The sequence below is a fragment of the Neopelma chrysocephalum genome, unplaced genomic scaffold, assembly GCF_003984885.1.
Source record: "Neopelma chrysocephalum unplaced genomic scaffold, ASM398488v2 Primary Assembly neopelma1_22b, whole genome shotgun sequence".
In the NCBI taxonomy this organism is placed as follows: domain Eukaryota; kingdom Metazoa; phylum Chordata; class Aves; order Passeriformes; family Pipridae; genus Neopelma; species Neopelma chrysocephalum.
In genome coordinates, this window is record NW_020897690.1 from 29291688 (window position 1) to 29310300 (window position 18613).

Consider the following 18613-nt stretch of genomic DNA (forward strand, 5'->3'; position numbering starts at 1 on the left):
CGTAACTCCACATGCTAAAGCAAAGCTGCTCTCAGAGCGGGTGGGCAAATGGGACCAAACCACAGTTTCGTGCCCAGCCATGCTTACGCTGAGGTTCCCATTGATGACTAAGGAGCCACAACCATCCACCCCCCTGCACCCAAAGACGTTGCCTTCAAAGAACAATTAACCCAAAATATAACAGGTAGAGATCCCTTAGCTCTGTGCTTCCTCCATAACACACCTTTTTTTTTCAGATCCTTTCTGTCCATTTCTGCAGAGGGTATGCACATCCAATAACTTACATGTTTTTCTGTAGTAGATACTATTAGCTTTCCACATGACTCTCATTAAAAAAAATAATTAAAAAAAAAGATTAATGAGGAACATGAACATACCAGCCAGCTTAGTTTCAGAAAATTACAAATCCATGCAAGAACATGATGACAAGATGATTTTGAATGAAAATAACACCAGTATAATCCAAGCCTAGTAAATTATTCCTCTGAAATTATGTTCACAAAACACTAAGGCTGATTTCTTGGGTACTATTTGCACTGTGAATCTCGGTCTACATGGCCAGCCAGAATGACATCTGTAAAACTTTCCTGCATTTCAGAGGAACAGCACAAGCCTACTCATCACCTAATGCCAGCTGAGGCTCACTGGGAGAAGCACCGCAATGCTGATGCCTTGCCCTGACCCTCAGCACTAGGGTGAGTTCTGCCCACAGTGAGGAGGGGACCTGCTGCCAAGTGATACACCCGATACCAAGCAGCCAGATCACATACCCTGTTACCAACTAACAGCACAAAGTAGACAGCATGAATCCTCTCCAGCATGCAATCCTGCAACCTCGAGTGACACTGACGTCCAAGGATTGTTTGCCAAGATACTGACTGCTGCACTGGGCCCTGGGGTCATACATCAAATGTTCACATGCACTGACAGATGTTTATGTTGGTCATCCTGATTTAACTCCCATTACATCATTTACCAAGCTACTGATGTTATCATAAACGATTAAACAAGCCGATAAAGGAGACTTGTATACAAATTTGATTCCCTCGTGGTATGAGGGCATTACACTTCAGACTGCGTCGTGCTCTTAAATCAAATTGCACAACCACACAGATTCTTTAATTCACTTGAATTGCGTATGAAAAAGTGCCCTTTTTTTTCAGAAGACTGATTTCATTCATCATTTGACCATCACAGGATGAATGAAAGGTATTAAAAGGTAATGGGGGGGTCAGACTTTGAATCACAAATTATTGGTATAAAACTAAACACAGTTTTGTACTTTAATTAAGGAGCTGTTTAGGCTGGGATTCATTTCAACTACCCTAATTCTTGAATGTCTTCTGCATTATTTAGTGCTTACAGTCACTTCTGGTTTGTGTCTGGACTATTTTAACATACTGAAAGTAACTTAAAGTTCCGAGGGAGCAAAATTAATAAGCAGAGGAAGTCCTCAATCTAGTGTGTATGTAACATGCTTGCTGCCTGCCACTGAAATAGTGTCTTATTATCAAATACAAAGGGTTAAATTTAAACTCCATGACCACCTCCCTGCTTGCTTGGTTGTCAGTAAGTGTGGGAAGGGAACAGGAAACACTTCACACATCTTGTTTTCCGCTTCTAATGTATTTTTGAGTTTTCTAGTGCAGGCTTTGCTTGGATGTGTAATCACTGTGGAATGGCTACTATACCCTTGCTACACTGCATAATACTTTCCCTTCCTCCTTCTGTAGGATTCCTCATGAAAATAGGCACTTTGTGTTTTTGGCCCTAAGGACAGAACATAATGTACTGTCTCTAGGAAAAAATAAAAAAAAATCAAAAAAGTCATTAAAACATTTTCCAGTACTTAAAAAAAACCCCCAACACATGAAGTACTACTGTATTTCTTTTACACACATGATCTCATAGATAGATGTATGCATCCACACACACAAATGCATTCAATTTTCAATTTAGCTATTTATAGAGCTCTATAATTTTTCCTGGCTCAAGTTTTAGTAAGCCTTTCCTGACGGGGTTCAGTTCACACGGTTTTGCAGCCATTAATTTTGCCTCGAGTTCATATCCATGGAACACCCCTCCCCATCCCTGCCTCCTCCTAGAATCCCATTTAATGTTTAGTTGATTAAATTGTCCTCCTGCTTTACTGAACTCATCACAAAAAACAGTGGGTTCTTTCTTTCTTAAGGAGCTGTGTGTGTTTTTCTTGCAATCTCCTAGTGGCAAAACTCAGGGATGCAGTTGCTTCCATCTACAACCACCCTTTTCTTGCTGATGTAACATTCGATGCACGTCTAGGAGGTCTTGTCAAAGTGTCACAAGTCTTCCAGCCATGCTGTTGTTCCCTTAAGTAGGAAAAAGAGAGGTTTGGGGAATGCCTTTGTCCAAGCTGACAGTAGTTCTGGGAGACGAGCATCCATATGATGCTGTTTGCTTGCTCCAGTTCCAGTGAGAGAAGCAACAAGAATAAAGTGCTCAGAGACCTCAAGGCAGGGACAACTTTTTCTCCGCCTGGAGTCAGTCTAGTCTTCAGTCCTCTCATATTTCAGCAATTTGGCCTGTCCCAGCATAAGGATGTCCACCCGCTGATCTAGGATAGCTGGGTCTGATCGTACTTCTGTCTCTTCCCATCCTCCTTCCAGCTCACCAGGCTGGAAGGCAAGGCTGAACTGTTTTGCAGCCCCATTGTGTGAAAGCCCACTGAGAGCTAAATGCCCATTTGTGTAACTTCCAGCTTAGCTCTGCTTTCTTTAGGTAAGAAATCACTCTCCTGCTGTGTCAAGGTGCAGTGCTGGAGCACAAAGGCACACAAGAACAAGAGAGAAGAAACTAATTGCCCCCTCTCTCCACTCTCCAGAGTTCAGCTTACTTGGGCCAGGGGCATACAGCCTGCAAAAAGGACAGAGAGGTAGAGCTCAGAAAGTAAAAAGTCATTAAAGCAAAAACCCATGAGACAGATAACAGCTTGCTGCCAGACTTCTTAAAATTTAAGTGTTGATTGTTCAGAATTTATGTCTAGATTTTTCTTAAGAATGCAATTTCCTGGCACATGGTACAAGTTGCTCTAGACCTGCATGTCAGCACAGCAGGCATCCTGTTGCAAAGGTTATTATGGAACTATTGAATGTTTTCATGCCAAATTTGTCAAAATTAAGCCAAGGGGAATGGAAATACTTTCCCTAGATAGGTGGTGGTTGCATTAGGTGGGTTTGTTTATAAGGAGAATAAAAGTTACAGCTAAATATAAAAGCAGATATATCATAATATTGTCTGAGAACTTGAATAACATGTCATTCAGCCTGTGTGCTGTGGAAAGAACACGAAGGTCAAGTCTAAAATAAGATCAGTGACTGTTTGACAATAGCAACATGTAGGAGGTAGAGCAGGAGAATTTTCCACATTTTTTCAAATGGCATTTTTCTTTCAAAAAATATTCTTGTCTACCTTGCAACGAGTCTGATGCAAAAAACCTATTGAACTTCGTGCAAAACATACTGCTGAATTTGGTATGTTTTTGATCAGCCTCCTGGCAAACCTGCATTAGTCATTTGTGCCAACTGTTTACTTTTTGCATTATACTCACTTGGGAAAATGAAAAAAGGCTGTTCTGTTGCATTTTTGTTTTTCAAGAGTTTCACTTTCTGCTTCAGCCCTCTCATCCTGCTTCCCTGGAAGTCAAGAGACTTGAGCAAGTCCATTGCTACCTCTTAAAGGTAAGCACTTCTGAGTTTGCGGGCACTGGGGAGTGCATGGAGTCCCTGGCAAGGTCAAATGGGGCTGAGGGGAGGGGGAAACCCAGACAAACCGCTCCTTGAAGTACTTAATAAAATCTAATGTGTTCCTTTCTCATTTTGTTCATCCACCAAAACCTAGGGTGAAGACATGATGTCAAGGACTTGCCATTTCCAAATGTGTAATCGAGGCAGGGATTTCAGCAAATCTTGTAGGAGAAAGGGAACTCACAGTCTCATGCTTGACTGAGACATCCAATGTACTCTACTTTTACTTCAGTCAGTGATGTCAGAAGTACATTTCTCTTTTGTCCCCTACATTCACTTTTAAATATAGTTACAACCACTTCCCTGTAAAATGTGTTACAAAAGGAGCCTTGCAGATGCCCTAATCCCCCTCCCAACAGCTCCAGTGACAAAATCCTATGACTTTAAAGCAAAGGGGAGAGACAGAAACTAGCCCTAGGCCAAGGCCTGAAGGCAGCTGCCCTTCCTCTCCCTCTGAACTGTGGCACACAGTCCACATAGTTTATGAAGCTAATGTTAAAACATTCATTGCCAGCATGTCCCTCCATGGAAGGACTCTCAGGGTTCCTGGAAGGAAGGGTCTGGGACAGAGGAGAGAGAAGTGAAGGTAGAGCATCCTCTCTCCAGCTCCCCCAACCTGTCCCTGTCCTCTGGAGACTGCACCAAAGCTCGGGATGGATGTGGGCTGCAGGCTGTCCTTTGTTGAGTCCAGTCCCACAGCCACCCTTTTGCTGCCAGGCATCCCCATATTTCAAGTGGAAGCCCACATCAAAACAAGTCATGTGGTGCTTTCTTATCTTTCAAGCACAGAGCAGCAGGGAAAGGGAGGGAGGAAAGAGGTCGGCAAGGTCCCTGGGCAGGGGAGGACTTGTCTCCTCTGAAGGATCTCCGATGAGGCTGCAGGAAAGGTGAAGCAAGGAGCCTGTGCCTCGCAGCAGTCCAGCCTTGCCGTGGGGGTCAGAAGAGCCCTCTGGCACAGCCTGGTCAGAGCCTGATGTGGGGCAGGGGGTTGCAGCTCGAGTCTGTGCTTCACAACCCCCTTCTGCTTGACCTGGGGCAGACATGGCCAAAATTAGTATCACACTGAGGGCTGGCATGCGATGGCTTTGACCCTAACAATCCCACTGGGAATGCAGTATTGTTCTGGCCCTATTAACAATAATTTGCATGTTGTCTAATGGCCCTGGGAGGAAAAAAATAAAAATAAAAAGGGTGGCAGGCCCTGAGGGAGGAGAAGAGGAAATGGGACTGCTGCCATTTTCTTCTGAGAACTGGCAAAATAAGAAGGCTGACTTTCTTAAGGAGCCAGGGGTAAAACCATTCATTGCAAAATTACTTAATATCTAACTTAATCATCCAGCCTTCGTCGCTTCGAGGCAGGGTTTGAGAACCTAAGCCATTTAGCTATTCCAAAGAGCTCTTGTCAAACGGGCCTGATAGGGACCTTGATTACAGGAAACTGATTTTAGCGGGACTCTGGGTCTCTCCCAAGACACTGGTGACAGTGACCTTTCAGGATGAGGAGTTGCTCTCAGCAGAAGGATCTGAACTAGGGAGACATTTGACGTCTGCACACAGCATTTCCCCATCATAGTCGGAGCCTTACTTATAAAGAGCAGTCAGTAACACTGAGCTGCCACAGTTCCAGTCATTATTTTTTTTGTTGAGAGGAGTTTCTTTAGGGATCAAAGTGTCCTCAAAACCAAACAAGCTGCCTGTCCATCCCTTCCAAAAGAACAGGTAGTTTATTCCAGCTGTCAGCAACTGCAAACCAAACAGCTCCTCTCCCACTGTCAGTTTTAGCTCTAGGCCAGTTATTAAAATTAAACAGTTGCGTTTGCAAGAATGATGTATTTCTGTCTGCAGGGGGGAAGAGAAGGGAGCAGAGAGAAGGGAGAAAAAAAAAGCAAGTTTTCTAAAACAAACCCTAGGCCAGTTTACAGAGCCTAACAGTGTGCCAGTGCTGCCATTAAACTCCCACAGAAGTTCCAGCCTGCAGGATGTACTACATGTCACAAGCATCCTTCTCGCTGCGATGGGGAAAATAAAATAATTTTTTTTTAAAAGGCAGGAAAATTCCAATTGCTTGCAAAATAAATACACTATTCCCTTGTGAAACAATCAACTACAATAGATATGAGAAAAGGTACAAAGGGATTCCTTGGCAGGTTTTCCCATGACTTGTGCCAACCAGGCTGGAGAGCAGAGTGGGAAGCTCCCCCTGTCATGGTCCTAAAGCACTAGGGAGACTCACCAGCTCACTTCTGGGGCTGAGGCACAGCTTTACCGGCTGAAGCTGGACAGGACCAATTTCTAGAAAACTGCTGGGGTCCTGGTGGGACACTATAATTTCTGGCCTACACAGGCACAAAGGATGTGTTTAACTTCCTGGACTCCCCTTACAGCGAGGATGCTTGGGGAGGCTGAGAAGCACTCTCATGGCAAAACCCAAGGCAACCTTGCTCCAGTTTTCCACCACTGCACAGATGTGCCCACTACAACCAAGGCATTGTTCAACAACACTTTATAGATCCCTTTCTGGGTCTGTCCACATGCTCACTGCTGTGCAAGACTAGACACCACTGGTTTTAGCATCCACACTGAAAAAAATAGCTATTGACTCCAACCGGGCAAGGCTTTCATACATTCAGTCCAGAGCCAAACACACGAATTTTCTACCACAGGAATTTTTTGCAGACAGCCGTGAGCTCCTGCAGAAGCCTGAACAGCCTCCAGGCCGGCTCATTTACTTTCAGCCTTGATTGCCACCTGACATTTCAAGAGACCCCTTTATTTTCTCCCTTGTTGGTGCACTCTGCTGCAGCGCTCTGGCCCAAAGAGGAGCAAAGCCTTTCCCCCAGCCAAGCTTCACGGAAGTACTGCTAATTTTTGCAGATCTGGAAAATGGAAAAAGGAACAGGTCAAGCTGGAACCTGTAAATAACACAGGCATTAGGCCTCCTTCTCAGCTATATTCGGCACCTTTTGCATCCAGCAGCAGACTGGGGATTAGATATTTAGACAGCGTGATTTACTGTGATGTGCAAGATGCCTTCAGGAGAGGGGCTTTGGATACGTCTAGCTTGAACAAAAATTTGCAGACACTTTGAGCACAACATAGAATTTCATTCTGTTATGAACGAGGGAGTCATTACCTCAGTTTTTTTAATGTTTTCTTTTTTTTTACTTAAGTTAGTACATTCTTGAGAATTTCAACAGGTTTTATTGATCTACAGCACTGACCACCTTATTCTGCTAATGGAAATGCCAACTCATTTACTATTGTATTTGTCTTTGATTTATATCTGATTCTTTTTTCTCTATAAAAAAATAAGAGATGAGAAATAGGGTTCTTTACTACCTTTTATAATTCACAGTTTGAATACGTGAAGAATATTTTTAAGAAACTAGTACTTCCCTTTAGAGGCAAAGCTGGCAATAGTTATTCCATCACAGAGACAAGCTACAGGACTGTCCGACAGATTTCACTGGCCTCCTGTCTGTGGTCCTACCCAACTTTCTAGTCTCTCCAGAGCACACAAGAAGAATTTTGTCTCCTAAGCCTCAGTTCAGTAAGATAGTTAAAAGTAATTTCAAGCTCATGGTTAAGCCAAAAGGTTTGATTACTACTCATTTTTTTAAGATGTTTTAGAATTGCTTTTTCTGCCTGCATCTGAACACTTAATGAAGCTTGTGAATGGAAAAAAAGGAATACAATTGTATGAAGATACTTCTTACAGGTGCATGTGATACACTTATACTGCTCCTTCCCTGAAGTGCCATAGAGAGTCTTTATATATGGTGGAAATAGAAAAGACAAATTTCTTCTTGAAACACCCAATGAACTGTGCTGATATATAAAGGTAAACATTAATACTGTCAGTTGCTATTTCTCACAGTGCTCACCCTTTCCCTAAATAAAAACTAGAAATCAACACCTGAAACTGATCTCTTTAATCTGTTTCCATCACAAGCATTGCTAAACACATCCAAACAGTGGAGCTGAAAAGTTTAAGCCTTATTTCCATTTAAGTTTTATTTTTTCTTTCTTCTACCTCCTCTCTCCACTCAAATCTCACCCCAAGATAGTTTCACAATCTGACTCACTTTGCTCTTTCCCAGGCTAGCAAGCTCCAGCAATGACAAAATGTAATGCTACAGATTTGAACTTTATTCTAAGCCCCAAATTACTACGATGGACATTTTGTTCAATATTGTACCTTGTATCACTCCTTTTTTTAAATTATAGAACATCAGCCCAACTCATGATAGCATGGCGGACAACAATAAATTTCCCAGACCTGGTATGCTGTGTAGCTAGCAAGAATACCTATTTCATAGCTAACTGAAAAAGAGAGATATTAATGATTTGCCCCATATCCTATCATGTACCCAGTACTACAGCCAAGAAGAGGAACTTAAGTTTTGACTCTTAGTTGCTTTCTCGAACAACTGCATGACAGTCTCTTTCAATCACTATGTGGGAAAAATGAAGCCTTTTCTTTTTGATTGTACCTGGCCCACATACGTAAATTACTCACTGAAGTACCCTGAAACCTACTAAGTTGCTTTTTCAATCAACAAAATGGAATCATTCTTTTTATGCTTCCTAAATAAAATAGCAATAAAATTATGTATGCACTGAAGGTTGCTGACTATTATTTTCAACTAACTCAAAATGATAGAATCATAGAGTTATTTAGGTTGGAAAAGACCTTTAAGATCATCGAGTCCAACCATTAACCCAGCATCTCTCCTTTTTACAGAACTTTGATGACAAATACAAGGAGGATGGGCTTGTAACTTTAAATCCGAAGTTAGGTACTCATGTGGCAATTCATAACAGATTTCCAGACAGCACAGGAGTAAATTCAGTGATGTGGGTGCTCTTAGAAACACAGCAAGTGCATTTACAATTACCTTTACAAAACATATGCAGGATTAAGGAGTTTTCTCTGGATGGATGAGACTGGCAGCACAGTATCCCCAGATACCAACCTGCACCAGGTGCTCTGGTGGAATAGATAATTTTGAAATAGCATTACCTGGAGAACGGTCTACCCTCAGCATTTGGTGATCTAATTTCAGCAGTTGATGTTAAATTTAGCCCAAGGTGTATGACTACCCTTTCAAATAATTTGATTCAAACATAAGCATAGATGTTTTCTTTACCCTTATGAACACCTAAACCTTTCCTGAATGCAACTGAGTACTTCCACTCACAGCTCTTCCATGAAAACAACTCCCAAAGGTTAATTATGTGTTGCAGAAAAGGCTATTTTTCTCTATTAGCTAAAAATCAGTGGCTTTTTAATTTGATCTTATTTTTCTTGCTGCATATACAAAGTAAATATAACTAAAATTGTCCAATTAAGTGCTTCTTCCTGTTCCTATTGAAGTCAATGGCAACATTTTCTAATATCAGATTTGTTTTCTCACTCATTGACTGTAAAATCCAGAAACCCACAAGGAACTTAGCAAGAGAGAATTTAGTAAAGTATATCAATATACAATAATTATGACAGCAAACTAGAATTATGATAAAATAACAGAAAATAAATTCCAGGCTTTTAGATGCATTTGGAAAAGTTATCTGGTTTCATAGTCTTTTGGGAGCCAAAAAAAAAAAGCCAAAAAAAAAAAAGCCATCAGATTGTTAATGAGACTGAAAGCCAGAGTAAAATAAAAATCCCTCAAATCTGTCATCAGCATTCATGTTTGCCAAGAAGGCTTGGATGTTATCCTGCTGGGGAAGAGAAGATTTATGGCATCGCACACCTTCATCCATCCTATTATTATATATGAAATGGAAAATAAAACAGGCCGGTACTGCCCTCAGAAATAATCAGTATTTTGCTGCCACTGCGTAACAAATGTTGCTATTATTGTTACTAAATCAGCAGGAGAGCAGCCACAAGGTGCTCATAAATAAATTATTTTTAAAAACCCAACAAACCAAACAGGGCTGGGCTTCACCCTCCCAAGGGTGTGAAGGAAAATAAAACAGGGATGGAGGGGGGAAGGGCCAGACCTGGCACGTACAGTGCCCCATGGCTGTGTGGCAGCACCCCGAATCCTGGCTGGCACCCAGTGCCTGGCACCAGCAGCAGTGATGGAAAGGGGTGGTAAGAAAGCTGGGGACAACCAGCCCACCATGAAGCAGAAAGAGAAAACAGGCAAAGAACCAGAACCACTCACCATAACTCTGATTTCCAAAGGGGATGGAAATGCAATATCTGAAAAGTAACATTTCCCTTTGCTACAGGAGAGTCATTATTCAATCAGACCTTTTGCACTGTTTTTCAGTTATGGCTCCTCAAGTACCCAGGCTGCTGACCCAGTTTGGGGCTACAGAGACCCCACACCACTGCCTTTCCAGCAGCCCCGGGGTAGGACCGTGGTGCTAAAAGGCTTTGGGCTAGGTCAGAGAGGTAGCTGCAGGGCAAGATGGGAGACAAGAACACAGCACAATTGCTGGCAGCTGGCATTGTCATGCAGAGAGCCACCGCTTCAGCCATTCTTGTCCCGAGCCCCCGGCCCAGCATCCTTTGGTGGCAACAGCAGAGCAAAGGCTGGCTTTCCATGCGCCAGGCACAAACCATCACACAAGACCAAAACCACAGCAGAGGTTTCACAGTGACACCTGAGAGCTGCTCCTGTTTCTACATATCCTTCCCACCACCGTCCCAGGTCAAACCCACTGAAAGATGACTCTCTCATCAAGGACGCCTGTATCGAGCACAAGGGCTTAATGTTTGCTGGCAATGCAGTACAAAGTTCCTGTGCTGCCTTAGGAAGCCCAGGCCCTGGGATCTGGCCGCTGGGAAAATGCTTCTGCTCCACATGCAATTTCACACATCATTGCATAGGTCTTGTGATTCTCCTGCTAGAGCCATGCTTTGCCATCAGAGAAACGCTTGTGCCTCGGCAGAAAAATTCAGCTGGATTTTCTTTGTGGATTACCGACTCTGAATTTCAAGCTACATACTCAAAAAACTAAGCTCCTTACTGTCCAGCAGAGCTAACACAGCAGCTTGAGAGAGGCCTGTGTCAGTGCAGACACAGAACAAACTTCTTTCTCAATACTGAAAGTAAAATAAAACTTTTTAATAGGATTGCTGTTTGAACTTTACAGTTCTTTGCAAGATCAAGGCAAATGACATCATCTCCACAAGTGAGACCCCTGGTTCTGAAATTTTAAAGGTCACAGTCAATATACTTTTTTTAAATTTTTTTAGAAAAAAAGGCCAGACTTCTGAGAAAATACGCAGGCTAATGTTGTTGCAAGTTACAGAGAAAGCTATTATAAATGAAAAGGACTGGAGAACTGCAATCATTTTCTCTTTCTGCCCTAGCTCTTCTCCTCTTTGCTTCTGTACAGATCCCCCACAGATGAATTTCTTGCTCTTCAGCAACAGCAAAAAGAAAAATATTTTGATAATATTTTGAGAATTCAATTATAAACCCACAAAGCCACAAAAACTGGCAAAGGACCTAGAAGGTGCAACACTTGAAACTGCCAATTCATTTATTTAACTGAGTTGATTTCAGATAGTTTCCTTTTACCAGTCAAACAGTGACTTGGGGTTAGCCCCACTGGGGATTGAGTCGTTACAAGGCTGAATGTTGCTGGTAAAGAAAGTCAAGTGCCTCTGCTCCAGCCCATGGCATCCCACTCCAAGCAAGGTGAAGTCACATGCTGAATGAGCAAGAGGCTTTTGCTTGGGACTTGCACAAGAAGCAACATTCTGTGCAGGCAAGTGTCTGGGAGAGCTGTTAGGAAAGCAGCTCCAGATCCTGAAAGGGATGGGATTTCAGTCAGTGCCCCACACATGAGCTTGGGAAGGGTCCTGTGCCACACTGCTATCCACTACACCTAGCTCTGTCCTGGAGGCAGATGTATCTGCCATCCATCACCTTCATGAGAGGGTCATGGACCACTGCAGGGTACAGAGACCCTCTGAGATTCCTTTCCAAGGCATGCCACCAAGCAAAAAGAGTTAATGGTTTTACTAGGCACAAAAAAAAAAAAAAAAGAGGAAGCTCAGTGATGAGGACAGTCAACTCAGGAGAAGGGAAAGCTAGGGTCTACTTGCTGGTCCAAGAAGCAAATCCTACAGCATCTGGCTGTAGACAGCCACCTGAGAAAACATATTGGATTGCAGGAATTAGACAACCCAGTTCTTCCTCCTCCACCAAATGAAATCTCACCCCTGAGAGGAGGAGGAGCCCTGTTGCCAAAGGGGAGGACACCTCAGCAAAATCAGCAGCCATCTGGTAGGTGAAACTTCCTGAGACGGCGGAGATGCGGGTGTAAACCCTCCTGCCAGGCTGGAAAAGGTCTTGTTGGCAAAGCTCGGGAGAGGCCTTACCTAAGGAGCCACGAGGAAAAGTGGGAGCTTCTCCTGAAATGTGTTTGCATGCAAGGATGGCACCTGAGTGAGAGCAGGTGGGCCAGAAAGTGCCTGCCAGCTTCGGGACAGGAAAGTTCTAGGGAACTGTTCCCCGCAGCATGCTGAGTGGCTCCCCTCTTCTGATTAGCTTGGGTGAGGAACAGTGAGAAGCCAGGGACTTCTGTCACTATTCTGGCTAGGCAGACGCCTGGAGGATGCCAGCGCTTATGTTCCACCCAACGTCCACTTCAGACATCTAAATCCTTTCCTGTAGTCTGGCCTTAACTCTCAAACAAAACAAAGAATTGCAATAAATGAAGAGAATCAGATGAAAACACACAACCTTTGCATTCCTGGTTCAAATGTAAATATTGTCATTTAAAATGATGTGTTCTCCGCTGACTTTTCAACACAACACTGCTTCTCTCACCTAGGCTTCTTTATTCTTTACATCAAAAATGTACTTGTCTATGTAAATATGACGGTGCCTGTGTCTCCTTCTGTAGTTCTCATAATTGGTTTTTCTTGAACAGCTTGGAGAGGAAGCCATATGTTGGACTAGAAGTGCCCAGAGCTAAGCATGGCTCCCATGTCTGTTAGGTTGTATGCCCAAAGAGGGAACCCGTCACTGCAAGACAAACACAGTTACTTCACCCACACCAACTGCATCACTTCAATGTTCCCCATGTCAATGTCAAAAGTTGCCAAGTGCAATAGCCATTCCTGCCACTCTGAAAATCAAAATGAAGCCATGAAGTTGTTAATCAGAAAGCATACATCATACCAAGTACCACGAAATTGCAGAGATGAGCTCGTTCTCCTCTTATTTCTTTTGTAATACAATTACGATGTTATCAGGCCAAAGTACAATATTGCGGTATCCTGGCCTAAGTGAAAATCTTTGAAGGCGGCATTTATTTGCCACCAGAACCACAAGCTAATAATACAGATTCCATGCAGTCCCCATCTGTTGCTTTTTCTAAGTTTTGAACAAAACCATGATGCTGTGTATTGTAAGGGTATTAACAATTCCCAGACACCATTATCAGCGATGCCTAGTGCCTAAAATTTATGCTCCGCCAGCTCTATCCCCCTTCCAACCTGCCCTTTGATACGCTTCTTTCCTTGTTTTTCTTGCAATCTAAAGAATTCACATCCTGAAAACACACTGCCAACTCATAGAGCTGATTCAAACCTAACAGATAAATAAGAAAAACATGTTAACCAAACTTCAGACCTGAGTGTAAGACACAGGCCCATACAACGGACACAAGGTACGTGCTGTCCAACTTGCTCGCTGTGTAACATATGCCCATGACTAACTGTGATGCTCTCTTCTCTGGTATATGCACCCTCTAATAAACTTACCACTCCACAACATACTGGGGAGCCACAACATAAAGGAGGAGAAGGCTACAGCAGCTGGAACTCCTGCTTGTTGTAGCAACTTGTGTGACAGGGAGATCTTACAGGCAGCCGTGCTGAAGTCCTACCAAGCATCACCACCTAAAGGTTACTTCAGAAGAGCCATCTGTGAGGCTTTAATAAGGTTCTTACATGGTATATGTTGCAACAGGCCAGCTGAAGACTGAGTGCATTTTTAAAGCATCCTTTTATGCTGACAGATTCTGAAAGCTAGAAAAAGAAAAAAAAGAAAAATCCAGTGCCCTATGCTGTCCTTGATTTCTGTGTGAAGAGATGATCCCAAAAGCTGTGTTAGCAACTTCATGTTAGTCTTTCACTCTTTGAAATCAGCTAGAAGGTTTTGCCTGTGTTTAATACAATCCCATGGCTCAAAGGTACCAGCCATGTACCAGACAGACAAGCAAAAGCCACCTTCAAGTAGTATTTTGCACATCATCTCCCATGTATACATTACAAATAACACATGACAGTAAATGGCGTCACATGCATCCAAATTCTGGAGCTTTTGTTGATAGGAAACCTGAATAAAGAACTAAATGGCTATTGATAAGAAGTGTCCTTTCCTTTTAAAGGCAGTCATTGTTTACAATCCCAAGTTCCTTGTATTTCTAACTGTCAAGAAATGGCTCCAGGACTCATCTCCTCTGGCCAATCACGCCTGGTAACACCTGTACTTTCACATTCTCGGTTTTATTCATTATTTATGTTTCTCTTTACACAATACACCCACAGGACAATACATCTCCAGCATGCTTATGATTTGATCCAAAGCTCACTGGAATCAACAGAATTACTTCACTGGCTCTGGAGCGAACTGAGGGCCCCAGCTCCGCAAACCGGATCCCAGCCCGAGGAGGGACTTATGCACAAGTTAGGCATCCCAGCCCAGAAGTGCAATCACAAAATCCCTAACCCTTTAGCTGCTTGCCTTTTAACCAACCAAGGTCTCCAAAAGCCTGAACCATTTGCAGATTTTTTCTTCCCACAGTTATCTGTTTTGTGAAAAAAACCCATACTACACCAACAACCCCTCTGTAGTGATTCAGGAAATAGGAGATCGGGGGATAGACCTCTCTCTCCCAAGTGTGGTCCCAACCATTACGTGCTGGAGTACTTTTATGCGTATGTGCATATATACATATGTGCATATACATATGTGCATGCATATGTGTGCATATTTGTATATACATATATATATGTATATAAATGCACAGACACACACATGCATGCACACACATTTTTTGCTCCCCCTTCTGGCCCCATGAATCTTGAATTTTTTTCTTCTTGGTGGAAGCAGAGGAGAGCAGGAGAACAATCCTGTTTCCAATGTGACTTGTAGCCAGGGATCAGCAGCACTCCTCTGGAAGGTGCACAATGTGGATTCCTGCTGAGAAAAGGGCCCCAAAGCTTTGCTCCCTCCATTATGGCAGCAGGTAAATGTCCTCTGAATCCCTTAACACATATCACCTTTAGTCAGATGGATTCAACAGCAGGAAGGCAGCATCTTCATTTTTTGACAGAGATGGTCAATGCAGGCAACACATTATTTAGCATAACACTGACTTAGCAAGAGACCCAGGGCTAAAATTTTCATGTGACAATACTTCACAAACACCAGACTTGCAAAGCACGTTAACTGGGAAACATATACCGTATTTTATCTTCTTTTACACACACCTTTTAAAGGTGTGCTGTGCCATCGAGTCAGCTCTCTGTATTTCATAGGGGACTGGACTTGAAATTGCTGGTGTCCTACCTAGCTGACCTCCAATTCTAGGTGTCTTTATACCAGCTCTCAGCCCAGACACAAGGTTTCTTCTTCAGTATAACTTTTGTCATTTCTTCCTCCAATGCATTAATATCATAAGCTTTACACATACAACAGGTTTGGTTTGTGGGAGAGCGGCTGGGACCATGTTTTGTTCCAGTATAACAATTAATAGAGGAAAGAAGGAAAGAAATATCTTTTCAATTTCAATGCAGTTATTAATTTTGGAAAGAGAGGGAGAGAGAAAAAGAAAAGGCTTTTGACTATCAGTGTAAAAGCTGTTCATTTTCCACAAGTGGAAATCTTTCTTTTCTAGATGATGCTGAAGCCCACCCCGGACAGAGGTGATCTCTACCCCAGAAACACAGTCACCCATCAGATCGCAACAAATACTCATTTTCCAGAACAATCCCACAGACACGGCTCCTAGCACCTTTGTTTCATCGCAAGACAAAGATTTTTCATATTAGACATATCCTATACCAAGAAACCCCACTCCAGTCACCACCACAGCTGTAGACACTGTCACTGATGGTCACCTGCTCACCAGTAACACTGGGATCCTGTATTTGTTGCATGCCAGTCTGGCGCATCACCCCTAACATGCCTACATGCACACACACAGGTGGTCCCTGATGCCCTGCAACTGGGACCTACCACGATGCGCCTCTCCCTGGCAGCTGGATGGGCATCTCTGCTGCCCCTTCCCACCCCGCTGCAGGACTCTGTCTTGGCCAGGAACCTTCCCTGGTTATGCCCACAGGCAAGGCTGGACAGGATCAGGAAAGCAGAGACTGCTATGAAGACAGTGCCTCACTCATCCTTTTCGCTCCCAAGCTGTAGCTGATCTCCCATCTCAAACCACTCCACCGTACCCTGCAATGAGATGAAACTCAACAACCGGCAAAATGCCCATGCACACACCAGTGCAGACACCCCCGAGGCAAACCTTTTGCTCTCCACAACACGAGTGCAACCTCTCAGGCACTGTCCAAATGGGGTTCCCACCAGCCACAGGCCAGAGCCGGGAGGGGAAGTGAGCAATTGGGGGACGTACCCAGCCTCCGTTGTCCTGGATCCAGTTGTGCAGGTGCCGGTTCAGGTACTCAGTCATCCAGGCAGCAATGCTGTCTACAAGGGGAGACATCTCCCGGTTGACGCTCTCCACACACATCACACCGCCAAACTCGAAGAAGGCCACAATTCTGCCCCAGTTAACCCCATCTCGGAAGAGCTCCTCCACCACTGCCACGAAGCGGCTCCTGGCTGTGAAGGGCGTCAGGTGCAGCTGGCCAGACATTTGGGCAAAGTCCCTCTGGTAGCGGCGGGAAAACTCGTCCCCTGCCTGGCGCAGGACGAGGTGGACGACCTGGGGTGCGGGGCGCAGCCCCTCGGCCGGGGGCGCGTGGCTAGCAGCAGCCGAGCCAGGGGGCTCGGGGTGCGGAGACACCAGCCCAGTGTGATCAGAGGAAGTCCCAGCAGCAGCAGCAACCGCAGCAGCAGCAGGAGGAGAGAGACCTGGAGGCAAGGGTGCCGGGTCCTCGCCGGCAGCCCAGTCGTATCCCCTCTGAGAGAGTTTATAGTGGATGTACTTCAGCACTATCTCCCGGTTATCGTAGCCTCTTCTCCCCGGATGAGCCATAATTCCCAAGAGGAAGCAGCAAGAGGAAGGGAGAGAGGAAGAAGAGGAGCAGGATGAACCCAAAAAAGTTAAGCAGCCAATAATAATAAAATTAATAACACCAAAAATTATAATCCAGTTACTGTATTGGATACGGTTTCATTCACGCTGTTGTGGGGGAGTTCTCGGGGTCTCGGAGGTACTTTTGTCTTCTCAGAGTTTCCTCCTCGGTTTGAGATGCACGTCATAAATAGGGATTTAAATGTTGTAAAGACTTTACTTCCAGGTGCACATTTATTACTTATTATAAATTTACTTTAGGACCATTTCCTCCTCGGTGTTGAAATACATCTTAAAAGATATTATACCGACTCAAAATCAGGTGCATTTTCCCCTAGGTGCTGGACTACCATGGACATGAAGGAGCAGACGAACACACACTGTAAAAACTGCAATTCAACACAATTTGTTAAGCAGCCTTGGATGGACGTTAATCCAACACACTTTATGCGAGAAACCTCAACACTAGGTTTTGGGGTTTTTTGTTAAGTTACACAAACTAAATTTCCTCTGTAAAGTACTTACTTGGACTATAAATATGTTCCTCTGTCAAGTTTCCTCTAAAAGAAAAATAGCAACAATAAAATCCAAACATCGCAAGTCTTCAGAAAGGTTAAGTTCTGGCTGCTTTGATGCTTCAAGTCACCAAAGGGATGGGAAAGGGACAAAAAAATATTTCTATTATTTCAAATGTTTTTTCCCAGACTCCTGTTCAACAGACATCTCCAAAAATGTGTCAAAGCTCAGAAAATAACGCCTTGCAGCCCGGGAAGGCGAACAACCCCAAAGAGACGGAAAATCCTGGAGACCAGATGAACCACATTTGAATCCAAGCTCTCGCAGAAGTGCTCTGTTTTTCCCTCCAGTGCAACGTACAGACATATGCATTTACGTAGTTTCATTCAGACACCGATCGCAGGAGCCCGGTGCTTCCACACACACGCACGCACACACCAAAAATTAAAAAAAAAAAAATAAAAAATTTTTAAAAATACTGTATGTATTTAGGAAATTAATTCTTTTGCACAAGAGAGCGCGAAAAAAATAATTAATTAAAAAATGAAAATAAAAATAAAGAAGGAAAATTGCTTTTGACTGCTGCCATTTCCCGAGCAGCTTTGTATCGGCGGAGGAAGAGCCCCTGGCGCTGCCGAGGAGGGGCGCGGACGGGCGTGTGTGCGGTGTGATTGGTGCCGATGGGGACCGCGGCCGCGGCGCCGCTGCCCGCCCGCCCGCCCGCCCGCGCAGCCCCGCGCACCCCGCCGGCTCCGGGCGGCTCCTCCGGGCGCTCCGCGCTGCTGCTGCCGGCGGCGGCGGCTCCGGGCGGCGGCGGCGGCTCCGAGCGGCGGCGGGCGCGGGCGGGGAGCTCTCCCGGCGGCTGCGGCGGGGGGGAGCGGAGCGGAGCGGAGCGGCGGGGGCGGGGAGAGGCGGGGCGGAGCGGAGCCCGAGGGGGAGGCTCCGGCCCCGCGCGGCGCCGCCGGGCGCGGGGGTTTCCTAGAGCTCCGCCTCACGCTTCATTCAAGAAAAGGGGGAAATGAGGAGGGGGGGGCGCTCAAAAAGAAAAAGGCGGCGGGGGGAGGCGAGCA

General features: G+C 44.5%; 1 protein-coding gene across 1 annotated transcript in view; it reads right to left on the minus strand.

Moving 5' to 3' along the window:
- Nucleotides 1-18234, minus strand: part of BCL2 (BCL2, apoptosis regulator) — a 96753-nt gene extending 78519 nt beyond the window's left edge. Inside the window, exon 1 of the mRNA XM_027682436.1 lies at nt 16404-18234. Coding sequence (XP_027538237.1) covers nt 16404-16988 — 585 coding nt within the window. The 5' untranslated portion in view covers nt 16989-18234. The remainder of the gene's footprint in view (nt 1-16403) is intronic.
- Nucleotides 18235-18613: the final 379 nt, after the last annotated feature.